General features: G+C 50.6%; 1 protein-coding gene across 2 annotated transcripts in view; it reads left to right on the top strand.

Annotated features, from left to right (window-relative positions):
* The window catches only part of CPLX1 (complexin 1), a 40,660-nt gene that overhangs the window by 11,987 nt on the left and 5,845 nt on the right, over window positions 1–22,828 (top strand). For both annotated transcript variants that reach the window (XM_061145127.1, XM_061145126.1), the window contains exon 3: window positions 20,737–20,912. In XM_061145127.1, coding sequence (XP_061001110.1) covers window positions 20,737–20,912 — 176 coding nt within the window. The remainder of the gene's footprint in view (window positions 1–20,736; window positions 20,913–22,828) is intronic.

Raw genomic sequence — 22,828 nt, 5'->3', positions numbered from 1 at the left:
CGCCGTCAGCCTCCGGTGTGCGCGAGGCTGCAGCCTGCCCGCCGCGTCCCGTTGCTGACGGCCCTTCAGCGGGACCGTCCCCACCCCTCCCCTCCTCCATCAGCAGCTCTTCTCGCCTGTTCTTGTGACACCAGCCCCCGTGTGTCAGCTGCTGTCCTGTACTACCATCCTTTCCAAGGTACTGCACTGTAAGATTGACAATGTTCTCTGTACTGTATATGTTTGTTTTTATGTATTTGTGTGAATAGTGTTATAAACCTATTACTATATGGTACTATTGCAGAAGGCAATAGCAACCCACTCCAGTGTTCTTGCCTGGAGAATCCCATGGACAGAGGAGCCTGGGGGGCTATGGTCCATGGGGTCGCAGAGTGTGGGACATGACTTAGCGACTAAACAACAACAACCATATGGTTCTATACACCAGTTGTGTTAGTTGGGTACCAAGGCCATCTTTGTAGACCTATGAACGTGCCCTTGGCACAGAACTCGTTCATGTGTAGGGGGCGTGTATGAATCACCACCACTGACTTAGCTGGTACCATCTCACACCCGGACTCTCCGCTCTCATAAACAGTCTTGCAGGGCGCCCCGCACTTTCATCCCGTCATCCAATGTCATGTATTCACTGAGAGCTTCCCATGAGCTGGACACAGACAGACGGTCTCTATTTGATGAAGTGGATGTTCTAGTGTCAGAAACAGATAAACAGAATCCAGTAAGCAGACTAAACGTGGGGCCGTGAGAGGTGCCATGCGGACGGAAACCGCGCGGAGTTGCTGAGACGGCAGTGCAGCGGCTGCAGGGCTGGCCTCCAGGAGACCATGGAATCCCTGCTGTCACGAACGCTGCACGAAGGGTGTGCGGGGATGGTCTGTCAAGGCTCCAAAGTGCCCTCTATGCAGATCCGGCAAGTCTGCACCCAGGCCGGGCACACTTCCCGGCATGGGTGGTTCCATGGCTAAAGTTGATCTCACTCTTAATTACATTTTGGAGTCATAGTGGGATTTAACATTTTTTGTTCACTCAGCCACAGTTTTGAATAGCCAGTGCTTGCCACTGTTTGTGACTTACTCACTTTAGGTGTACTTTCTGTTACTCACCACCCCATCTACCTCTCCGACGCTCTGCGCACCCTCCCCACCCCGATATCTGTGGCTGTCCTGCCAGGCTGTGGAGTGGCTGCCTCCCGCCGGTTGCTGCCTTCCAGGTCTTCGCTGGCCTGGGGGCTTTTCACAGACGCCACACACTGAGTCCATTCACCCTGTTGCTGCTTCACGGTTCTGTTTTCCTAAATACACTTGTTTCGTTCAGTCTGTGGTCAAGTTATTTAGATACAGCTTGACTCTCCTGTCTTGTCTGAACTTTGGTGGGACCAGAGAAAGGTTTAGTCTGAGGATAATTTCCCCACAACCAGAGCAGAGGTCGTGCACATCTTACTTTGATGGAGGCCCAGTGATTGGTAGCTTTTTCTGCTCTTGCTCTTGGGGACATTCTCATAAAAGGTGCAGATCTTGGATTTGGTAGAAAATCAAGACCCGACTTTATCACACCTATAAGAAACGCACCTGAAATATAAAGACAGAAATAAGGGAAAATTAAAAAGGAAGAATGAGAAGCGTGGAGGGGCCACATTAATGTCAGACAGTAGATTTCAGAGCAAAGATTATGACCAAGGGGAAGATGGTTCTTTCCCAGTGAGAAGGAACCAGTTAATCAAGAGGGCATAACAGTCCTACTTATAATGAGTCCTGACCATTTCTATTTATAATAAGTTTCAAGACATGTGAGCAAAAACAGGTGGAGCTTAAAGGAGAAACAGGCAACCCACAAATTCTGGTGGTAACATCAGAAGGACCTACAGACTGGAGCAAGCTGCCAACCGATACAGTCGACTGATTGCAGGCACTCAGGATGGTTCTCGCTCAGACTGTTTTCCGACCTTATTCTTGGCCACAGAAGCAGCCTCAATAGACATAGGAGTCCAGTCCACAGCGACTGGAGTGAGTTCTCTGTCCACAATGGGATGAAACAAGAAACACATAACAGAAGGAGGTCTGGAATATCTGCCCAAATATTTGGAGACTGAACAATACACTCTAAACAGCCCATGAGGCCACGAAGGCTCAGCGAGGAAGTTAGAGAGCTCTGTGAACTGAATGCAAATGGCAAAAAGATAAAAATTGTGGAATTCAGTGAAGTTGTGTTTAGAGGGAAACATCACCAAACACGTCAGCAGAAATGAAGAAAGGTTTCCAATGATTAACTTCAACTTCTGACAGCTGAAACTGAGGGAAAGGAATGAAACCCAAAGTAAGCAGAAGAAGTGAAGTGAAGTCGCTCAGTCGTGTCTGACTCTTTGTGTCCCCATGGACTGTAACCTGCCAGGCTCCTCCATCCACGAGATGTTCCAAGCAAGAGTACTGGAGTGGGTTGCCATTTCCTTCTCCAGAGGATCTTCCAAACCCGGGCCTCCTGCATTGTAGGCAGATGCTTTACCATCTGAGCCACCAGGAAAATCATAATCACCTCCACTGTAAGCAAAAGAAAGGAAATAATAAAGATCAGAATGGAAATTACTGAAATGAGGGGTGGGGATGACAGAAGTTAGTTAAGAAGATCAATAAAATCAGACTTGTATTCAGAATATATAAAGAACAGTTACCAGTTAAGAATAAGGTGATCAACAGCCCAATTAAGAAACAGGCAGGGTTTCCCTGGTGGCTCAGTTGGTAAGAATCCGCCTGCCAGTGCAGGGGACACAGGTTTGACCCCTGGGTCACAAAGATCCATGTGTGGCAGAGCAGCAGAGTCCCTGCCCCATATCTCCTGAGCCTGTGCCCTGGACCATGCACTCAACAGGAGTGCACGCTGCACCCGGAGCACACCCCGAGCTTGTTATTACTCCAGGAGAGCCTGCGTAGTGACAAAGACCCAGCACAGCCATAACTGCATGTAAATAAATTCAATTATTTAAAAAAGAAAGACATGCGCCAAAGCCTGAGGCGGTAGACCATAACCCTCAGCTCCAGGGGGCCAGCCAGGACAGCAAGGTGACTGTCTCATCGAGAGCGTGGCTGGGTTCGGGGGGGAGGGAACGAGAAGGCACTCCACCCTCTGAGTCCTCCTCCCCGAACCTGGCACCCAGCATAATCAAGAGAAGGGCATCAGACAAGTCCTAACAGAAACACATGGACTTCCTGATAAGCGCTCCTCAAAGTGAGCAGGTCTTCAAGAAAAGGAAAACTTGAGAAACTGTCACAGCCCCTTTGTTGATCACAGCCTTGTCCTGGTGAAGGGGCTTGCGTAACTCAATGAAGCCATCAGCCATGCTGTGCAGGGCCACCCAAGACAGACGGTAGTAGTGAAGAGTTCTGACAAAACATGGTCCACTGGATGAGGATGGCAAACCACTCCAGTGTTCTTGCCTGGAGAACCCCATGAACAGTATGAAAAGGCAAAAAGATATGACGCTGGAAGACAAACCCCCCAGGTCAGAAAGTGTCCAATAAGCTACTGGGGAAGAGTGGAGGGCAATGATTAACAGGTCGAAAAGAATGGAGAGGCCAAAGCAGAAACGACACGTGGCTGTGGTTTCACTGCTGGTGAAAGTAAAGTTCAGTGCTGTAAAGAGCAATATTGCATCAGTTCAGTTCAGTTCAGCAGCTCAGTCGTGTCTGACTCTTTGTGACCCATGGACTGTAGCACCCCAGGACTCCCTGTCCATCACCAACTCCCAGAGCTTGCTCAAAGTCATGTCCATCGAGTCAGTGATGCCATCAAACCATCTCATCTTCTGTTGTCCTCTTCTTATCCTGCCTTCAATCTTTTCCAGCATCAGGGTCTTTTTCAACGAGTCAACTCTTCGTACCAGGTGGCAAAAGTACTGGAGCTTCAGCTTCAGCATCAGTCCTTCCAATGAATATTCAGGACTGATTTCCTTTAGGATGGACTGGTTGGATTTCCGTGCAGTCCAAGGGACTCTCAAGCCTTCTCCAACACCACAGTTCAAAAGCATCAGTTCTTCAATGCTCAGCTTTCTTTATAGTCCAACTCTCACATCCATCCATGACTAACAGAAAAACCATAACTTTGACTAGATGGACCTTTGTGGGCAAAGTAATGTCTCTGCTTTTTAATATGCTCTCTAGGTTGGTCATAGTTTTTCTTCCAAGGAGGAAGTGTCTTGGCTTACAGTCAAGCCATGTCTTGACTGCAGTCACCATCTGCAGTGATTTTGGAGCTGAAAAAAATAAATTCTCTCACTGTTGCCATTGTTTCCCCAACTATTTGCTGTAAAGTGATGGGACTGGATGCCATGATCTTAGTTTTCTGAATGTTGAATTCCAAGCCAACTTTTCCACTCTTGTCTTTCACTTTCATTAAGAGGCTCTTTAGTTCTTATTTGCTGTCTGCCATAATGGTGGTGTCATCTGCGTATCAGAGGTTATTGATATTTCTCCCAGCAATCCTGATTCCAGCTTGTGCTTCATCCAGCCCAGCATTTCACATGATATACTCTGCATATAAGTTAAATAAGCAGGGTTACAATATACAACCTTGACGTACTCCTTTCCCAATTTGGAACCAGTCTGTTGTTCCATATCCAGTTCAAACTGTTGCTTCTTGACCTGCATGCACATTTCTCAGGAGGCAGATAATGTGGTCTGGTATCCCCATCTCTTGAAGAATTTCCCACATTTTGTTTTGATCTACACAGTCAAAGGCTTTGGCATAATCAATAAAGCAGAAATGTTTTTCTGGAACTCTCTTGCTTTTTCTATGGTCCAATGAATGTTGGCAATTTGATCTCTGGTTTCTCTGCCTTTTTAAAATCCAGCTTGAACATCTGGAAGTTCACGGTTTATGTACTGTTGAAGCCTGGCTTGGAGAATTTTGAGCATTACTTTGCTAGTGTGTGAGATGAGTGCGATTGTTCAGTAGTTTGAGCATTCTTTGGCATTGCCTTTCTTTGGAATTGGAATGAAAACTGACCTTTTCATTGCTGAATTTTCCAAATTTGCTGGCATATTGAGTGCAGCACTTTCACAGCATCATCTTTTAGGATTTGAAGTAGCTCAACTGGAATTCCATCACCTCCACTAGCTTTGTTCATAGTGATGCTTCCTAAGGCCCACTTAACTTCACATTCCAGGATGTGTGGCTCTAGATGAGTGATCACACCATCATGGTTATCTGGGTCATGAAGATCTTTTTTGTATAGTTCTTCTGTGTAATCTTGCCACCTCTTCTTAATATCTTCTGCTTCTGTTAGGTCCATACCATTTCTGTCCTTTATTTTGCCCATTTTTGAATGAAATGTTCCCTTGGGATCTCTAATTTTCCTGAAGAGATCTCTAGTCTTTCCCATTCTATTGTTTTCCTCTTTTTCTTTGCATTGATCACTGAGGAAGACTTTCTTATCTCTTCTTGCTATTCTACGGAACTCTGCATTCAAGTGGGAATATCTTTCCTTTTCTCCTTTGCCTTTAGCTTCTCTTCTTTTCTCAGAAATTTGTAAGGCCTCCTCAGACAGCCATTTTGTTTTTTTGCATTTCTTTTTCCTGGGGATGGTCTTGATCCCTGCCTCCTGTACAATGTCATGAACCTCCATCCATAGTTCTTCAGGCACTCTGTCTATCAGATCTAATCTCTTGAATCTATTTGTTACTTCCACTGTATAATTGTAAGGGGGTTGATTTAGGTCACACCTGAATGGTATTTTTGCCTCTTCATACTGTTTATGGGGTTCACAAGGCAAGAATACTGAAGTGGTTTGCCATTCCCTTCTTCAGTGGACCATGTTTTGTCAGAACTGTCCATCATGACCCATCTGTCTTGGGTGGCCCTACATGGCATGGCTCATAGTTTCATTGAATTAGACAAGGCTGTGGTCCATGTGATCAGTTTGGTTAGTTCACTGTGATTGTTGTTTTCATTCTGTCTGCCCTCTGATGGATAAGGATAAAAGACTTGTGGAAGCTTCCTGATGGAAGAGACTGACTGAGGGGGAAACTGGGTCTTGTTCTGATGGGCGGGGCCATGCTCAGTAAATCTTTAGTCCAATTTTCTGTTGCTGGGAGGGGCTGTGTTCCCTCCCTGTGGTTTGACCTCAGGCCAAACTATGGTGGAGGTGATGGAGATAATGGTGCCCTCCTTCAAATGGTCCCATGTACTCACCGCTGCACTCAATGCCCCAACCCTGCAGCAGGCCACGGCCAACACACGCCTCTGCTGGAGACTCCTGGACACGCACGGGCAAGTCTGGGTCAGTCTCTTGTGGGGCACTGCTCCTCTCTCTTGGATCCTGGTACACATAGTTTTGTTTGTGCCCTCCAAGAGTCTGTTTCCTCAGTCCTGTGTAAGTTCTGGCGGCTCTATTGTGGGGTTAATGGTGACCTCCCCCAAGAGGGCTTATGCCATACCCAGGTCTGCTGCACCCAGAGCCCCTGCCCCTGCGGCAGGCCACTGTGGACCCATACCTTTGCAGGAGACACTCAAACACAGTTCTGTGGGTCTCTGGGTCCTGGTGTGCACAAGGTTTGTTTGACCCCTCCAAGCATCTCTGGTGGGTATGGAGTTTGATTCTTGATGTGTTTTCACCCCTCCTACCATCTTGCTTGGGCTTCTCCTTTGCCCTTGGATGTGGGGTATCTTTTTGGTGGGATCCAGCATTCTCCTGTCAACAGTTGTTCAGCAGTGAGTTGTAATTTTGGAGTTCTCAGAGGAGAAGATGAGCGCACATCCTTCTACATCCTATCTCCACATAAGAACTGGAATCTTAGGTCCATGTGTGTGTGTGTGCATGTTCAGTCACTCAGTCATGTCCAGCTCTTTGTGACCCCATGGACTGTAGCCATCTAGGCTCCCCTCCTCTGTCCATGGGATTCTCCAGGCAAGAACACTGGAATGGGTAACCATTCCCTTCTCCAGGGGATCTTCCTGACCCAAGGGTTGAACCTGCGTCTCCTGCATTGCAGGTGGATTCTTTACCATATGAGCCACCAGGAAAGCCATGTTAAGTCCATGAATCAAGATAAATTGGACGTGGTCAGGCAGGAGATGGCAAGAGTGAACACTGACATTTTAGAAATCAGTGAACTAAAATGGATGGGAATAGGCAAATTTAATTCAGATGACCATTATATTAATACCTACTCCTGTGAGCAAGAATCCCTTAGAAGAAATGGAGTAGTCCTCATAGTCAACAAGAGTCTGAGATGCAGTACTTGGGTGAAGCCTCAAAAATGACAGAATGACCTCAGTTTGTTTCCAAGGCAAACCATTCAACATCACAGTAATCCAGGGCTATGCCCCAACCATTCATGCTGAAGAAGCTGAAGTTGAATGGTTCTATGAAGACCTACAGGTTTCCCCTGATGGACAGAGGAGCCTGGCAGGCTATAGTCCATGGGGTCTCAAAGAGTCTGACATGACTGAAGTGACTTAGCATGCATGCATGCGTGAAGACCTACAACACCTTCTAAATTAACACTGAAAAAAAGATGTCTTTTTCATCATATGGGGTTGGAATGCAAAAGTAGGAAGTCAAGAGATGCCTGGAATAATAGGCAAGCTTGACCTGGGAGTATAAAATGAAGCAGGGCAAAAAAATAAATACATAAATAAAAATAAAATAAAATGAAGCAGGGCAAAGGCTAACAGAGTTTTGTCAAGAGAACATGCTGGTCATAGCAAACACCATTTTCTAACAACCCAAGGGATGACTCTACACATGGACATTACCAGATGGTCAATATCAAAATCAGAATGATATGTTCTTCATAGCTGAAGATGAAGAAGATTATGCAGTCAACAAAAACAAGACCTGGAGTTGACTGTGGCTCAGATCATGAGCTCCTCATTGCAAAATTCAGGCTTAAATTGAAGAAAATAGGAGAAACCACTAGGCCATTCATGTATGACCTAAATCAAACTCCATATGATTATACAGTAAAGGTGAAAAACAGATTCAAGGTATTAGATCTGATACCCTGAAGAACTATGGACAGAAGTGTGTAACACTGTACAGTGTTACAGGGCCAAAACCATCCCAAAGAGAAAGAATGAAAGAAGGCAAAGTGGTTGTCTGAAGAGGACTTATAAATAGCTGAGAAAAGAAGAGAAATGAAAGGCAAAGGAGGAAAGCAAAGATATATTCATCTGAATACAGAATTCCAGGGAATAGCAAGACGAGATAAGAAGGCCTTCTTGAATAAACAATGCAAAGAAATAGAGGAATAAAATAGAATGGGAAAGACTAGATAGCTCTTTGGGAAAATTGAAGATATCAAGGAAACATTCCATACAAGGATGGTCACAATAAAGGACAGAAACAGTAAGGACCTAATGGAAGCAGAAGAGATTAAGAAGAGGTGGTAAGAAATATACAAGAAAAGTCTTAATCACAGGATAACCATGATGGTGTGGTCACTTGCTGAGAGCCAGACATCTTGGAATGTGAAATCAAGTGGGCCTTAGGAATCATCACTACAAACAAAGCTAGTGGAGGTGATGAAATTCCAGCTGAGCTATTTCAAATCCTAAAAGATGATGCTGTGAAAGTACTGCACTCATTATGTCAGCAAATTTGGAACACTCAGCAGTGGCCACAGGACTGGAAAAGGTCAGTTTTCATTCCAATCCCAAAGAAATGCAATGCCAAAGAATGTTCAAACTACTGTACAATTGTACTTATTTCACATGCTAGCAAAGTAATTCTCAAAATCCTTCAAGTTAGGCTTCAGCAATATGTGAACTGAGAACTTCCAGATGTTCAAGCTGGATTGAGAAAAAGCAGAGGAACCAGACATCAAATTGCCAACATTCATTGGATCATGGAGAAAGCAAAGGAATTCCCCAAAACACCTGCTTCTGCTTCATTGATTGTGCTAAAGCCTTTGACTGTGTGGATCCCAACAAACTGTGGAAAATTCTTAAAGAGATGAAACATCAGACCACCTTACCTGTCTCCTGAGAAACCTGCATGTACATCAAGAAACACAGTTAGAACTGGCTGTCACAATGGACTAGTTCAAAAATTGGGAAAGGACTATGTCATGGCTGTATATTGTTACCCTGCTTATTTAACTTCTATACAGAGTACATCATACAATTGCCAGGCTAGAGGAATCACAAGCTGGAGTCAAGATTTCTGGGAGAAATATCAACAACCTCAGATATATAGATACACCACCCTTATGGTAGAAAGTGAAGAGGAACTAAAGAGCCTCTTGATGAGGGTTAAAGAGGAGAGAGAAAAAGCTGTCTTAAACATTCAAAAAACTAAGATCATGGCATGCAGTTCCATCCAGTCCCATGGCAAATAGATGGGGAAACAATGGAAAAAGTGAGAGACTTTATTTTCTTGGGCTCCAAAATCACTGCAGACGATGACTGCAGCCATGAAATTAAAAGACTCTTGCTCCTTGGAAGAAAAGCTATGACACACAGTGTATTAAAAAGCAGAGACATTACTTTGCCTACAAAGGTCCATCTAGTCAAAGCTATGCTTTTTCCAGTAGTCATGTATGAATGTGAGAGTTGGACCATAATGAAGGTTGAGTGCCAAAGAACTGATCCTTTTGAACTGTGGTGTTGGAGAAGACTCAAGAGACCCTTGGACAGTAAGGAGATCCAACCGGTCCATCCTAAAGGAAATCAGCCCTGAATATGCATTGGAAGGACTGACGCTGAAGCTGAAACTCCAATACTTTGGCCACCTGATGGGAAGAACTGACTCATTAGAAAAGACCCTGATGCTGGGAAAGATTGAAGGCGGGAGGAGAAGGGGATGACAGAGGATGGGATGGTTGGATGGCATCACTGATGCAATGGACATGAGTTTGCACACACTCTGGGAGATGCTGGAGGACAGGGGAGCCTGGCGTGCTGTAGGACACAGGGTCGCAGAGTCGGACACGACTGAGCAACTGAACAGCAACACAGCCTAGAGGTGCCTAAGGGGACATGATGACTATTGTATACGGTCCCTGGACGGGGTCCTGGCCCAGAAAGTGGACCTCAGGTGGTCACCTCAGAAATCAGTTAATCGATTCTCAGTTAATCAGTTTATCGATTGTGGCAGGTGGGCCAGTCTAATGTCACATGTTAACAGTAAAGGAAGCCATTGTCTCCTGTTGTGGGGGGCATATGGGAACTCTGTGTGCTGCCTTCATAATTTTTCTATAAGACTAAGTTTTTTCCAAAATGGAAAGTTTATTTTTGAAAGTATGCAAGTGGTTTCAATAGGGATTCCACCAAATAAGGTACAAGCGCATGAGAAGGTGCTCACGTTTGTGGTCAGGAGGGAAACGCAGCAGCCGCGTCACGGCCCCCGGGATGCTTGGAACCGCAGGGACAGGTGGGAGCCATGTTGGTGGGCATGCAGAGAAGAGGGAGCCCTCGGACACACTGGTGGGCTTGTGACATGATACAACTGCTTTGGAAAACAGTTTGCAGTTCCTGAAAAGCAGAACTCCATTTGCCATACAACTCAGTGTCCACTCCTGGGTGTCCATTCATGAGACGTGAGCGTGCAGGCGCCCACAGAGACCTGTCCGTGTGGCTTTAGCCACAAAGACCAAATGGAGGCAACCCCGTGTCCATCACCTGATGTCGGGACACACCCTTGGTGCTCATCCTCTCAGCCCTGAAGGGCGAGAAAGGGTGGGTGGGCAGCACAGTGTCCCCATGATGGCCTGCCTCCTCTGCGATGCCGCCTGCCCTGTGGCCGCCTCTCTGCAGGCCTGGGGGGCATGCGGGGAAGGGCGGGCACAGGGAGGAGTCAGTGGTCTGCTCGTCAGTGGGTGGTTTGGTGGGAAGACTTACACGGGGCCACCAGGAAACTGGGGGGCTGGACGTGTATTGTATCCTGACTGTGTGATGGGTTCGTGGATGTGTTTGTCAGATTTCATGGTTTAGAGTATGCCCACTGCACTTCCATTAAGCTGTTCTAAAACCGGCTGTGCCACTGGGATGGCACTCGTGTGGACCGGGGCACCTGAGGCTGGGCTCCGGGCAGGCCCGGGGAGCTGGCAGTGCTGGGCATAGCAGGAGCTTCTGTCCCGTGTCCTCGCGGCTGCAGAGAGGAGGCCCTTCAGCCCAGTCAGGGTGGTGCCAGGACCCCAGGTCTGGGGTGGGGGGCCCTGGGAACAGCCCGAGATCCCTGCTGCTCTGTTAGCACAGGGGGTCTGGACAGCATCCACACATACCGACACTGATTGGACCACCTTTTATTCCCCAAGATGAACCCTTCCTGCAGAATTCTGTGAGAAGTGATGGACCACCTTTTATTCCCCAGGATGAACCCTTCCTGCAGAATTCTGTGAGAAGTGCCAAGCTTGCCTCCTGTCTCTTAGCTGTTCGTGTGGGAGCCCGGCCCCACTCGGGGACTTTTCTTGGCGTCGTTCTCGTGCTGATTTCACAAAAATAACCAGGAGGATTTCCCTCTTTTTTTTTTTTTTTCCCTTCCAAGAACAGTCCAAATATCATCGGAATGATCTGCTTCTTGACTGAAAGAATCCATCTGTGAATTCTTAGACATGGTTCTCAGATTTTGACATTTCTTGAAAAAACTACTTCATTCAGGTTTTCACGTGTGTGGGCATAGAGGGTAAAGGTATCATCTGACTGTTCTAATGTCCTCCCACCTGCAGCCTTTCTCCCTCGTTGGTCCCGAGTTCGCAGGTTTCTGCCCTTTCCCCGCCCCCTCGCTTCCGGCAGCCCGTCCGGCCACGGCCACACCCGTGTCTGAAGCTCTGTGTCCTCAGGATGGCCCTTGCTGTCGCATGCCTGCCCCTCAGCCGCAGTCCAGGGGTGGGTGCAGGGGGCTGCCCCATGGGTCTCACTAGACCCCACCTCACATTCCAGCTCTCAGAACACAGTGGCTGTGACATCACCTGAGCTTGCGAGACACGCGTGTGTGTCGGGGGCGGCTCTGAGAGCACGGGTTTGCAGGGTGGGGGGGTCTGCAGGGTTGGGGGGGGCCTGCTACCAGGTTCCCTGCTGCTCCTGCCGTTTGCCTGAGGCCTTCAGACGCTCGGCGTCATTCCTGTTAATACACTGAAATTGTGTTCAGGTTGCCTCTGCAGCCTGAATATTCCTTTTGAGATGTGGGATTATGAATCAATTTAAATTTATACTTCTCTTTTTTTATCGTGGTAAAACATACACCACATAAAATCTGCCATTTTAACTATTCTTAAGTGCACACTTCAGTGGCATCAACTACATTCCCATTGCCGTGCAGCCATCACCGCCACCCACTCCAGAACTTCTCCGTCTTCCCAAACTGAACTCTGTCCTCATTAAACACTGATGCCCAGTCCCCCAGCCCCCTGCACCTCCTTTTCCTTTCTGTCTCTGTGGTTTTGTCTGCTTTAGGGCCCTTAGTGCAATCAGGCGTGTTTGTTCTTTTGTATCTGGTATATTTCCTTCAGCAGGACCTCTTTAAGGTGTGTCGCGCTGTAACGTGTGGCGGAATCTCATCCCTGTTTAGGGGTGAACAGTGTCCACTGTGCAGATGGACCTCATTGTGTTTGCCCCTCACCTGCAGATGGGCGCTGCGCCGTGTCTACCTTTGGTTGCTGTGACGCTGCTGCTGTGAGCACGGGGCGTGTGCATCTCCTGCCTTCAGCTCTTCTGGGTTTATACCCAGAAGTGGCTTTGCTTCACCCTGTGGCAGTTCTGAGTTTAATCTCTGAGGAAGCGCTGCACTGCTCTCAGCAGCTGCTCCACTTTAAGCTCCCGCCGACAGTGCTCAGGGTCCCAGGTGCTCCAGGGCCTGGTCAACGCTTGCTGCTTCCTGGGGCAGTTTGGGTTTGGTGTGTGTTTTAAATAACGGCCACTCCAATCGTGTGAGGTGGTTGCTCATTGTGGTGTGGATGAACATTCAGCTGCCCTTGGTGAATATTCCATGAGAGTCTGGAAGAAACATGGGCTGGTTTTTGTTTGTTTGTTTGTTGAGGATTTTGGTTTGGTGTGAACCTCGTTTGTAACCTGCCCTTCTTTTTCTATCTTTAGACAATCAATGAAGAAGTGTCTAAACCCACACATAGGCCTTTTTCTCCTTGTCTGCACCGGGCCCTCATACTGTGTGGGGCTCTTCCTGCTCATGGGTCCCTGGGACCCCTGACATGAGGCACCAGGCCTGCATGGCCGTTCGCCCGAGATGGAGCCTTGTGTCCCGCTGTCTGCCAGGGCCACGGCCAAAACAAACCGGCCAGTCAGCAGCCACAGGTAGTGGCTCCCCAAGGAGGGGTGCGGCTTGTTGGGAGGAGGTAGGAGGAGGCCAGCGGGTGGATGGGCGGGCATGCTCTGAAGGAGCTTAAGAGTGTGCCTGTCGCCTGCGCCACCAGGAGCACACCTCTCGAAGACCCTGGGGCCCGTTCCTGGGCTCTCCACTTAAAGGGTCTCTACTCAGTGACCTCCTTGCTGTCTCCGGGACCACAGCAGAGACAGTTTCCATCCTAAAGGGACCTGAATCGGCTCTCCTCTGAGGTCCGATCTGCTGCATGGTGCTTAACTTCATGCAGACCACCAAGGCAGGAAGACTGTGGAGTTTTCGTGGCAGTGTGAGCAGGCTGCACATGGTCCCACGCTGACTTGGGAGGAGCCGGCCCTTCCCGACCTGCCTTCCCTGGGGCCCCCGGGGTCTTGGGTGTCTGTGCCGAGCCGTTACCTTTAGGGAGGTGAAGGAGCCACAGATTTCCTTCGCTTTTTATCTTTATTTGTTTGTCTTTGGCTGGGCTGGGTCTCCTTTGCGGTATGGGCTTCTCTAGCTGTGGCAAGTGGGGGCTCCTCGTCACTGCAGCACACGGGCTTCTCATGGCGGCCCCCGCCGCGGCTCCCCTGGCGGCCCTCATGGCGGCTCTCGGGCTTACTCGCTTTGTGGCCTGTGGGGTCTTCCAGGATCGGGGATCAAACCTGTGTCTCCTGCGTTGGCAGGTGGGTTCTTATCCACTGCTCCACCAGGGAAGCCCACCATAGAGTTCTCTGTTAAACATATTCCTGAGTGTTTTTTATGTTTATATAATTACTGTAAGTAGACCACTGTCTCCACTGATGTTTCTAGCTTGTTTCTGATAGTATGAGGTGAAGTTTTAAATTAATTTTTATCCATAAATATTGCACTTACCCTTCTACCACTTTCCATGATTAGTTTTGGTGTGTTTTCACTGGCCTGTCATGAGTTTCTTTGGGCTTCCCTTGTAGCCCAGTTGGCAAAGAATCTGCCTGCAGTGCAGGAGACCTGGGTTCGATCCCTGGGTTAGGAAGATCCCCTGGAGAAGGAAATGGCAACCCACTCCAGTATCCTTGCTTGGAAAATTTCATGGACAGAGGAGCTTGGTGGGCTGCAGTCCATGGGGTCGCACAGAGTCAGGCACAACTGAGCATTACTTACTTACGTGATCACATCACTGGCAAAAGAGATGGGTGTGAAGAGAGAGAGAATTCCATCTCTTTTTATAGTGCAGTACTTCTTGGTTTATCTTCTCTGAGACTTGGTCAGCCCTTCAAAACAATGCTGACCATTTACAGGAGGCCTGTGTCCATGCTGCTGATTTCATGGGAGCAGGTTTATCCACTCACCTTGTTTATTTTCTTCTGTAGTTACAGCTATTGTTTTTATTAATCCTCTTTGCCTTATTTTGGGTTGTTTATTGTTTTAATTATTTAAAGGTAATAATGAAGTCCCTAAACTTTCTCTTTTCGTCTTTAAAATTAAAGGCTATAGTTTTTCCTCCACAACAGTTTTAGCCATGGATCCTAAGTTTAGACAGAAAATGCTTATTTTTCTTTGCTTTTTAAGAGTTTTTACAATTTCAGTTTTTATTTCCTCTTCAACTTAAATGTTAACTAAGTACATATTTCTAAAACTCAAATTTACAAAGTTATGGGTCTGGTCATCTTTTTAGTGTTTGTAATCTGACCGGGTGATGGTTGGGGGAGATGGCCTGTGTACCAGCTCCCATTGGTCATTTGTCAGAGTTTTACCTCAGTTTCGTTGTGACGTGGTTGACGCTGAATACTGCCCGGGACTGTGTGGTCCCCTGGGTTCTGACTATGGCGTGGTCCTTTGCAGTCCGCACCCCAGCTCTGGGCCCAGGAACCCCTGACGCACTTGTGGTCACCATATACCAATTCACACTTCTGTTTATATAAATGAAATCATATAACTTGTGCCTGGCTGTTCGTACTCCATAAAGGTTGTGAGATTCCTCCATGTGGCCAAGAACCTCAGTGTCCCTGGACGGACGGCCTGGCCTCCACGTCCATTCACCTGCTGACAGGTGTTGAGGGGCCTCTTGTCTGGGCTCATGCAGATCAGGCTGCACACGCATGTGAGCCTGCATCTCTGCTTCTCTGGGCAAACTCCAAGGAGTGGGATTGCTGGGTCACGTGGGCGACGCGCGTTTCATCATAGGAAACAGCCAGGCTGTCTTCCAGCTGCCGTGCCAGCAGCAACCCAGCGGTGCCGGGCTAGGGTCCCGGTTCCTCCCCGGCCTCCCGGCACCTGCCGTCTTCAGTCCAGGACACTCGAGTGGGTGCCTGGAGGTCTCGCCCCAGAGTTCAGCTTGCACCCTGTTGGTCAGCTCTTTGTAGAGCACATCTTTTCAGGTGCTTACTTGCCATCTGCATCTCTTCTCTGGTAAAGTGTCTACTCAGATCTGTTGTCTGTTTTTAAAATCAGGTGGTCTGTGTTCTTATCCTTGGATTGTAAGAGTTCTTTACTGGGTATAAGGCTTTATCAGACCAATGGTCTGCAAACATATTCTCTCGGCCTTGCCTTTTTTCTTTTTTTTAACAGTGTCTTATGAACAAAAGTTTTTTGTCGATGAAGTCCAATCTATCAATTTTTTCTTTTAAGCCTCATGCTTTTTTGTCACTTATGTAAGAAATTTCTGCCTAAGCAAAGTCACAAAGATTTTTCTCTTATGCTTTCTTCTTGAAATTTTATATTTTTATCTTTTCCACTAGGTCTATTACTGAGCTTTATATAAGGCGTGAGTTTACAGCAGACATTTGTATGTTTGCTTGTTTGCAAAGGAATACCTCGTTGTTTCAGTGCTGCTTTTGCAAAGACTGGCCTTTCTTCACTGAGTTATCTTTGTGGCTTTGTCAGAAACTCACTCGAACATACACAAGTGGGTTTATTTCTGGACCATTTATCCTGTTCCATGGGTCCACACGTCCAGTCTCCTGTCAATATCACACTTTCTTCATTACAGTAGACCTTGGAAACAGGAAGGTGGGTCCTCTAAAGTTGTTCTTTTGCAAAACTGTTTTGCCTATTCTAGGTCTTTTGCCATTTCCATATAAAGTTTAGAATCAGCTGGTAGATTTGCTCAAAAAGCCTATTTGCATTTTGTTTGGGATTGCACTGAATCCATAGATCAATCCAGGGAAAACTGACATCATAGTGATGCTGAGCCCATGAACATGGTGTCTCTCCCTATTCATTTAGGTCTTTTTAAATTTCTCTCAACAGTTCTATAGTCTTAGGTAAAACAGGCTTCCACACCTATTAAAAATATGGTCATAGATATTTTATATTTCTCTCAGTATTGCTAATGGAATTGTTTTTCAAACTTCATTTCCCACTTGTTAGCTGCTAATACATAGCAACCCTTTGTTTGTTGTTTATTAATTTTGTGAGTTTGCTAGAACCACCTTTTCGTTCTAGCATGGTTTTGCAGACTCCTTCAATTTTTTCTACACAGATCATATGTTATTTGTTAACAAAGACAGTTTTACCTCTTCCTTCTTGATCTTTATGCCTCTGTGTCTTTTCTTGTCTTAGTCCAACGGCCAAGCCCTCCAGTACAAGGGGACTGTAATGTCCTTTGCTTATTAGTGAGCTGAGGCAAGGATTCAGTATTTCACATGGACCATGATGTTAGCTGAAGGGTTTGCTAAGGTTTTGTTTGTGGCTGAGTACATGATGCATAGCTGTTAAATGTTTAAAACTCATTATTTGCCAAGTATTCAGTGAGTGCCTGCCTTGTGTCTGGCACTGTTCCAGTCATAGGGAGGACAGCCCAGCGCTGGTCAGGATCCCTTCTCTTCTGGCACCGACCTTCTGTTGGCAGAGGCTGACAATAAAGAAGCCAAAAAGCGTACCAGGCCACTTCAGGTAACGACGCATGCTGTGTGGGATTACAAAACTGATTGAGGGTGGGGAGGGCTGTTTATCTTTGCCCACTTTTATTTTGGGTTGATATTCAGACTGATAACTAATAAAAATTTGTGGTGTTATGTGAATCCAGGTTCATGCTTCCCCAAAGGAGCTCATTTACCCCGGGAACCAGGGCTCTTTTCTCAGGGCTCTGAGGCCCTCTGTCACTGACAACGTGTGCAGGTCCCACGTCTGTGAGTCTGTGTCTGCAGGTGGCTTGTCCACTCGGATCACTTGGCCCCCTTCCCCTGTAGCACCGTGCTGTGTCCCCTGACATGGGCCACTGGGCAGAGCATCCCACCTCCTCCTGCTTCTCCCTGGAGGTGTCTCCTGGACAGGGCCTTTGTGAGCACTGTTCTAGAAAGCTCGCTCTCGTTGTTGGGTTTGTGCACAACCTGCCCGCCCAAGTATGGGACCTGCTCCAGGGGAGAAAAGTGCCCGTGCCTCATCCTGCACTGAAGTCGTCCCTGGGGGCTTTACCTGACTGTTGAGGGGGAGTGGGATCGGCTACTCCCGCCCTGGCACTCCCCTGCTGAGTCACCCAGGCAACAGAGGCTCAGACAAGAGTGAGGGATGGATGGTGTCAGCTCCTGCACCCCTCATGTGGCCAACAAGTCCTGGATTCGGGAGGCTTGGGCTGCAGCTGTCCGTTTGGGCCTTGAGTGTGACCGCGTGGGACAGCTCACCTGCAAACGCTATGAAGGTGGCGTGGGGGCGCCGCATGGAGGCAGGATCGGGGCCACGGGCAGAGAGCACAGGGAAGGCCTGGCATTGGTGCTAGTGCCGTCTCACCATGGTGGGGTGACCTCTGGTCTCCTGCCCCCGGCCTGGGAGAGGCCACCAGCCTCCCGGAGCACCCTTGGTTTGCTGGAGTGGCTCCCCTGAGCCTTCTCTGACTCCCAGGCAGGTGGGGCGGGCCAGCCCAGAGCTCCAGTGGGGGCAAGGCCAGTCCACCTGGTGCGCAGAGCTCAGCACATAGCTGGTGCTCAGTAGATGCCTGTGTGATCACTAGGCCTAGAGTGCACATGGTGCATTGGAGGAGCCGGTTTGGGGACCCAAATCACCCAGTCGGCGTGGCCCCTCCAGCCCCCACCCCAGCCTCCACTCACTTTCCATCGGAAGAGAGATGCAGACGAGACTGTTCACATACCTCTGCCCTCGATGCCAGTCCTCTCCACGCAGGAGAGCGAGCTATCAGTCACTCTCACTTTAGTGTGAATGAGCTTGGTCAAGAGGGGAGATTTGTGTAAAGGCCGCCCAACAATGCTGTAGGTGGCCCCTCTGCCAGGGAGGCTGGGAAGGTTGCAGCTGCTCAGGGGTCGGGGCTCTCCTGCCCAGCCCCTCCCCACCGCCCCCACCAGCACTGCCGGCCGGGACAACAGACCTCGAGGCAGAGAGAGCCCGGCCGCCTGTCCTAGGAGCCGAGAACAGCGAGTCTGCAGCTCTGCTCCTGACCCAGTTTCCCTCCAGCCACCGGCTGACAGTCTCCTTTGCAGAATTTTGCAGACGTGGGAGGAAACTGACGTGAGGCTCCTGGTTTCTGTCCTCATCTGGAGCTGTGCCATTGGCCGAGCCCAGCCGGGCGGGCTCCCTGCCCCCACAGTGACCCCATGATCTGGCAGTAGTCTCAGCAGCTGGGAAGGCCAGCCCCACAGACGTCTAGATTTCAGCTCAGAGCACTCAATGGGCTGCTGCCCCCTTCCCACCACCAGGCTCCTTCTGCCCATGGGGGGCGGAGGTGGAGACCTGCGGGTGTCCGCAGGCCAGAGTCTCTCCTGGTTCCAAGCTGCATGGACCTGTGCAGCCTGGGAGCAGGACAGGAGCCTCCGCACCCAGGACAGTGCCCGGGAGCTTCGGGACACCGGGACTGAATTGGAGAGGGTGGAACAGGGCCGGGGTTGGGGGCACCTCTGCCTATGAGTGGGGGGCAGAGTCAGACCATTCCCAGGGTGTGGACTAAGCCAGCCTCCAGCTGCGCCTGGGAGGGGCCATCCCAGGATGAGAGGACAGAGTGGGCCCGGCAGAGACCAGACAACCTGGGCCACGGGCCCCTCAGAATGCGGGCTGGTTCCCAGGGAGCACATGGGGCTCGCTCCTGCTGGCGGCGTGCAGTGTGCAGGGCCAGCAGCCCGGCCTGAGAGTGGCTGATCCGCAGTGCTGACCACTATGCCCTCTCCCCGCGGTGCCCCTGCATCAGGGGCTGCAGCTGTGATTACACGTCTGTCCCGGGGCTGAGCCACAGGGGCATCCGAGGAGGTGTTTGTTGTTGCCTGTGAATCAGGTGCCCGTGAGCAAAGTGGCGGCTGGCGAGGCAGACAAATTAGGGCCTTGGGGCTGCCACGCGCTGCCGCCAGCAGTTCTGGACCAGAGCCGCCCCCGCCCCGCCACACAGCCACACACTCAGCCACCCTACCAGCCAACAGAGGCTGAGCCCCTGCTGCACCCGGGACCCAGACAACACACACGCCATACAACTGCACAGACACACACAGCCACCAACAGACACACACACAACCACACAGAGACACACCACACAGACACACCACACATACAACCACACTCAAACACACCACACACACAACCACACACAGGCACACAAACACAATCGTGCATACACACTGCCACCCACACACACACAACCACACACAGACACACACACATAACCACACACAGGAACACACAACCACCCATAGGCACACAAACACTATCACACACACCCACAGACACACACAACCACCCCACACACAACCACAATCACCCACAGACACACAAACACAACCACACACACAAAACCAGACACATACACACAAATACAGACATGCACACAACCACACACACAACCACCCACAGATGTACACACATACGACTACACGCAGACATACACAGCAACCACATACAGGGACACAAATGCAACTACACACAAAACCACAGACACGCACAACCATGGACACGCACACAACCACCCACAGGCACACACACACACACACACAACTGCCCACAGGCACACAAACACAACCACATACACAAAGCCACACACACAGCCACCCATAGAAACACACACAACCATAGACACATACAACCACACACACACATATACAACCACTCACACACACAACCACAGACACACACACAACCACCCACAGACACACAAACACAACCACACACACAAAACCTCAGACACACAAATATATGCACAGACACACACAACCACCCAGAGAAACACACACAACCACCCACAGACACACATAACCACCCCCACACACAAACACAACCACACACACAAAGCCACAGACAGGCACACAACCACCCACAGACACACAGACACACAACTACATGCAGACACACACAACAACCACATACACAAAACCACACACATAGCCACAGCCACACACATAACTGCAGCACAGAGGCCTGCGGGTACCGTCTGCAGTCGCACCGAACAGACACAGCCTCCTCCGACCCACACTGGGGGCCACCGCCCTGCTGGACCGGAGAGCCTGGCAGGGCAGGGCAAGGAGAGGGTGGGCCTGGCCTGACTCCCGCCTTCCTGTGCCCAGGGGCCACCAAGGACATGGGCAAGATGCTTGGGGGCGATGAGGAGAAGGACCCTGACGCCGCCAAGAAGGAGGAGGAGCGGCAGGAGGCTTTGCGGCAAGAGGAGGAGGAGCGCAAGGCCAAGTACGCCAAGATGGAGGCGGAGCGCGAGGCCATGCGGCAGGGCATCCGCGACAAGGTGGGCCCTGCGGCGCGGTCTGACCCCGCACCGCCTGCATAGACGGGGGACAGAGAAGGGCTGGGGCGGAGGCTGCCTGCGGGAGGGCCAAGTGAAACCTGGCTGGGCCGCTGGCCCCCTCCTCCGAAGCTCGCAGAACTGACCTCGAGAGGGACTCCCGGGGAGGGGGACGGGCAGGTGAGATCCCGCGCCCCCACGTGCACGTTTGCACACGCTCACCGGGCCTGGGGCTTGCCCTGCGGCCCGAGTCCTTCTGGCCCCGATGGCAGGGGCTGGACCCCATCCGCCTAGGATCCTGGGCTAGGGTGCTGGCTTCTGCAGGACAAGCTCCTGTGGCTGCCCCCAGGATTGCCACCATGGACTTGGAGGGCAGGCCCTTCTGGAGAGGAGGAGCAGAGTGGCCAGGGGCTGGCCCACCCAGTGGGCCGCAGGTGGGTGAATCGTTGCGGGCTGGAGGATGCCCCTGACCACACCCAGGTGGGCCTCAGACCCCCGAGGTGAAAGACAGGGTGTTGGGGGGCAGGTCTGTGGCTGTGTGGGCTGGATGGGGGTGGGCTGGGAGCTGGAGGCCATCTTTCCAGAACCCTCTGGCACCTTCCTCTGTGCGCAGGGCATCATACACCCGCAGGGACCTGAGGCCAGAGCAGGGGTGGACAGGTGAGGCTGTCAGCTGGGGCCCCAGGGGCCTGTCCACTGCCCATCCTCAGGTGCCCATCCAGCTCGTGGGTCAGAAGGGCAGGCATGGGATGGCTGCTCCGGCCTCCTTCAGGGTGGGCCGGACTGTGGGCCAGGTGGAGAAGGAAGGGCCGTCCCCAGGGCCCCATGATGTCCTGAGCCACGTGGTCTCCCACGGTCCACAGCGTCTCGGGCCTTGCCCACCACTCTTGGCCCCACACGGGCCAGGCACCTCCACCCAGAGACCGGGGGGGGACTCAGTTTGGGGTGCTGCCTCTCAGTTCTGTCCTGCCCCCCACCCTGACACTCCCATCTCTGGGCCCTGGGGAAAGTGTTTCCAGACACTGTGGATGAAGCCTGTGGAAGAGGGCTGGGAGCAGGCGGAGGGGTCCTCCAGAGGGCGTTTCCAGCAGTCCCCAACCCTAGACCGGCAAGATGCTTGGGCTGCAGGGGGGACGGCTCAGTCCCCAGGACCCTCCCGCCTGCCTGGTTTGCAGGGCCTCTGCCTGACACAGAAGCTGCAGTGAGGATACAAGTGGGTGCCTGCAGGTCTCTGGGCCTATGAGGGGTCCCCCATGTTGATGGGGGTGTGGGGTGCCCCCTGGTGTCCCATCACTGGTCACTGGACACCCTTCTGGGCAGAAAGTTCAAGTTGATTGTGCTGGGGCGGCAGCTCATGAGACCCTCAACCCCAGGACCAACCTCAAGACTTTCAGAGCCGTTTGGGGAAGAGCCAGGAAGAGCACACAGACAGCAGAGAGGCAGGCAGCCATGGGCAGGGAGGGGTCAGAAGGTAGAGACACCCCACTCTTTCTGCCTTTAATAGAAAGTCCCTTCTGCCCCTTCCCTCCTCAAACCTCCCAGCGGCCCCATCTCCCCTGGGGCCCCAGCCCCAGGGGCATGGGGACACTGCCCCTCAGGGCTCCCACTGCCTCAGGGCCTTTGCTTGGCTGCTCCCCTCCGGGGCTCCCTGAGGCTCTGCCTCCCTGTCCCCTCCACACTCCTCTCCTGTCTTATCTTGCTCTGCACCTGCCTTCATCTGGGTGCATGCTTGCTCACTCAGTTGTATCCAACTCTCTGTGACCCCACTAGGCTCCTCCATCCATGGGATTCTCCAGGCAAGAATACTAGAGTGGGTTGCCTTTTCCTCCTCCAGGGATCTTCCTTACCCAGGGATCAACCTCAGTCTCCTGTGTCCTCCTGCTTTGGCAGGCAGATTCTTTACCACTGAGCCACCTGAG

The sequence above is a fragment of the Dama dama genome, chromosome 6, assembly GCF_033118175.1.
Source record: "Dama dama isolate Ldn47 chromosome 6, ASM3311817v1, whole genome shotgun sequence".
Lineage (NCBI taxonomy): Eukaryota > Metazoa > Chordata > Mammalia > Artiodactyla > Cervidae > Dama > Dama dama.
This window is presented reverse-complemented; position numbering and strand designations above follow the sequence as displayed.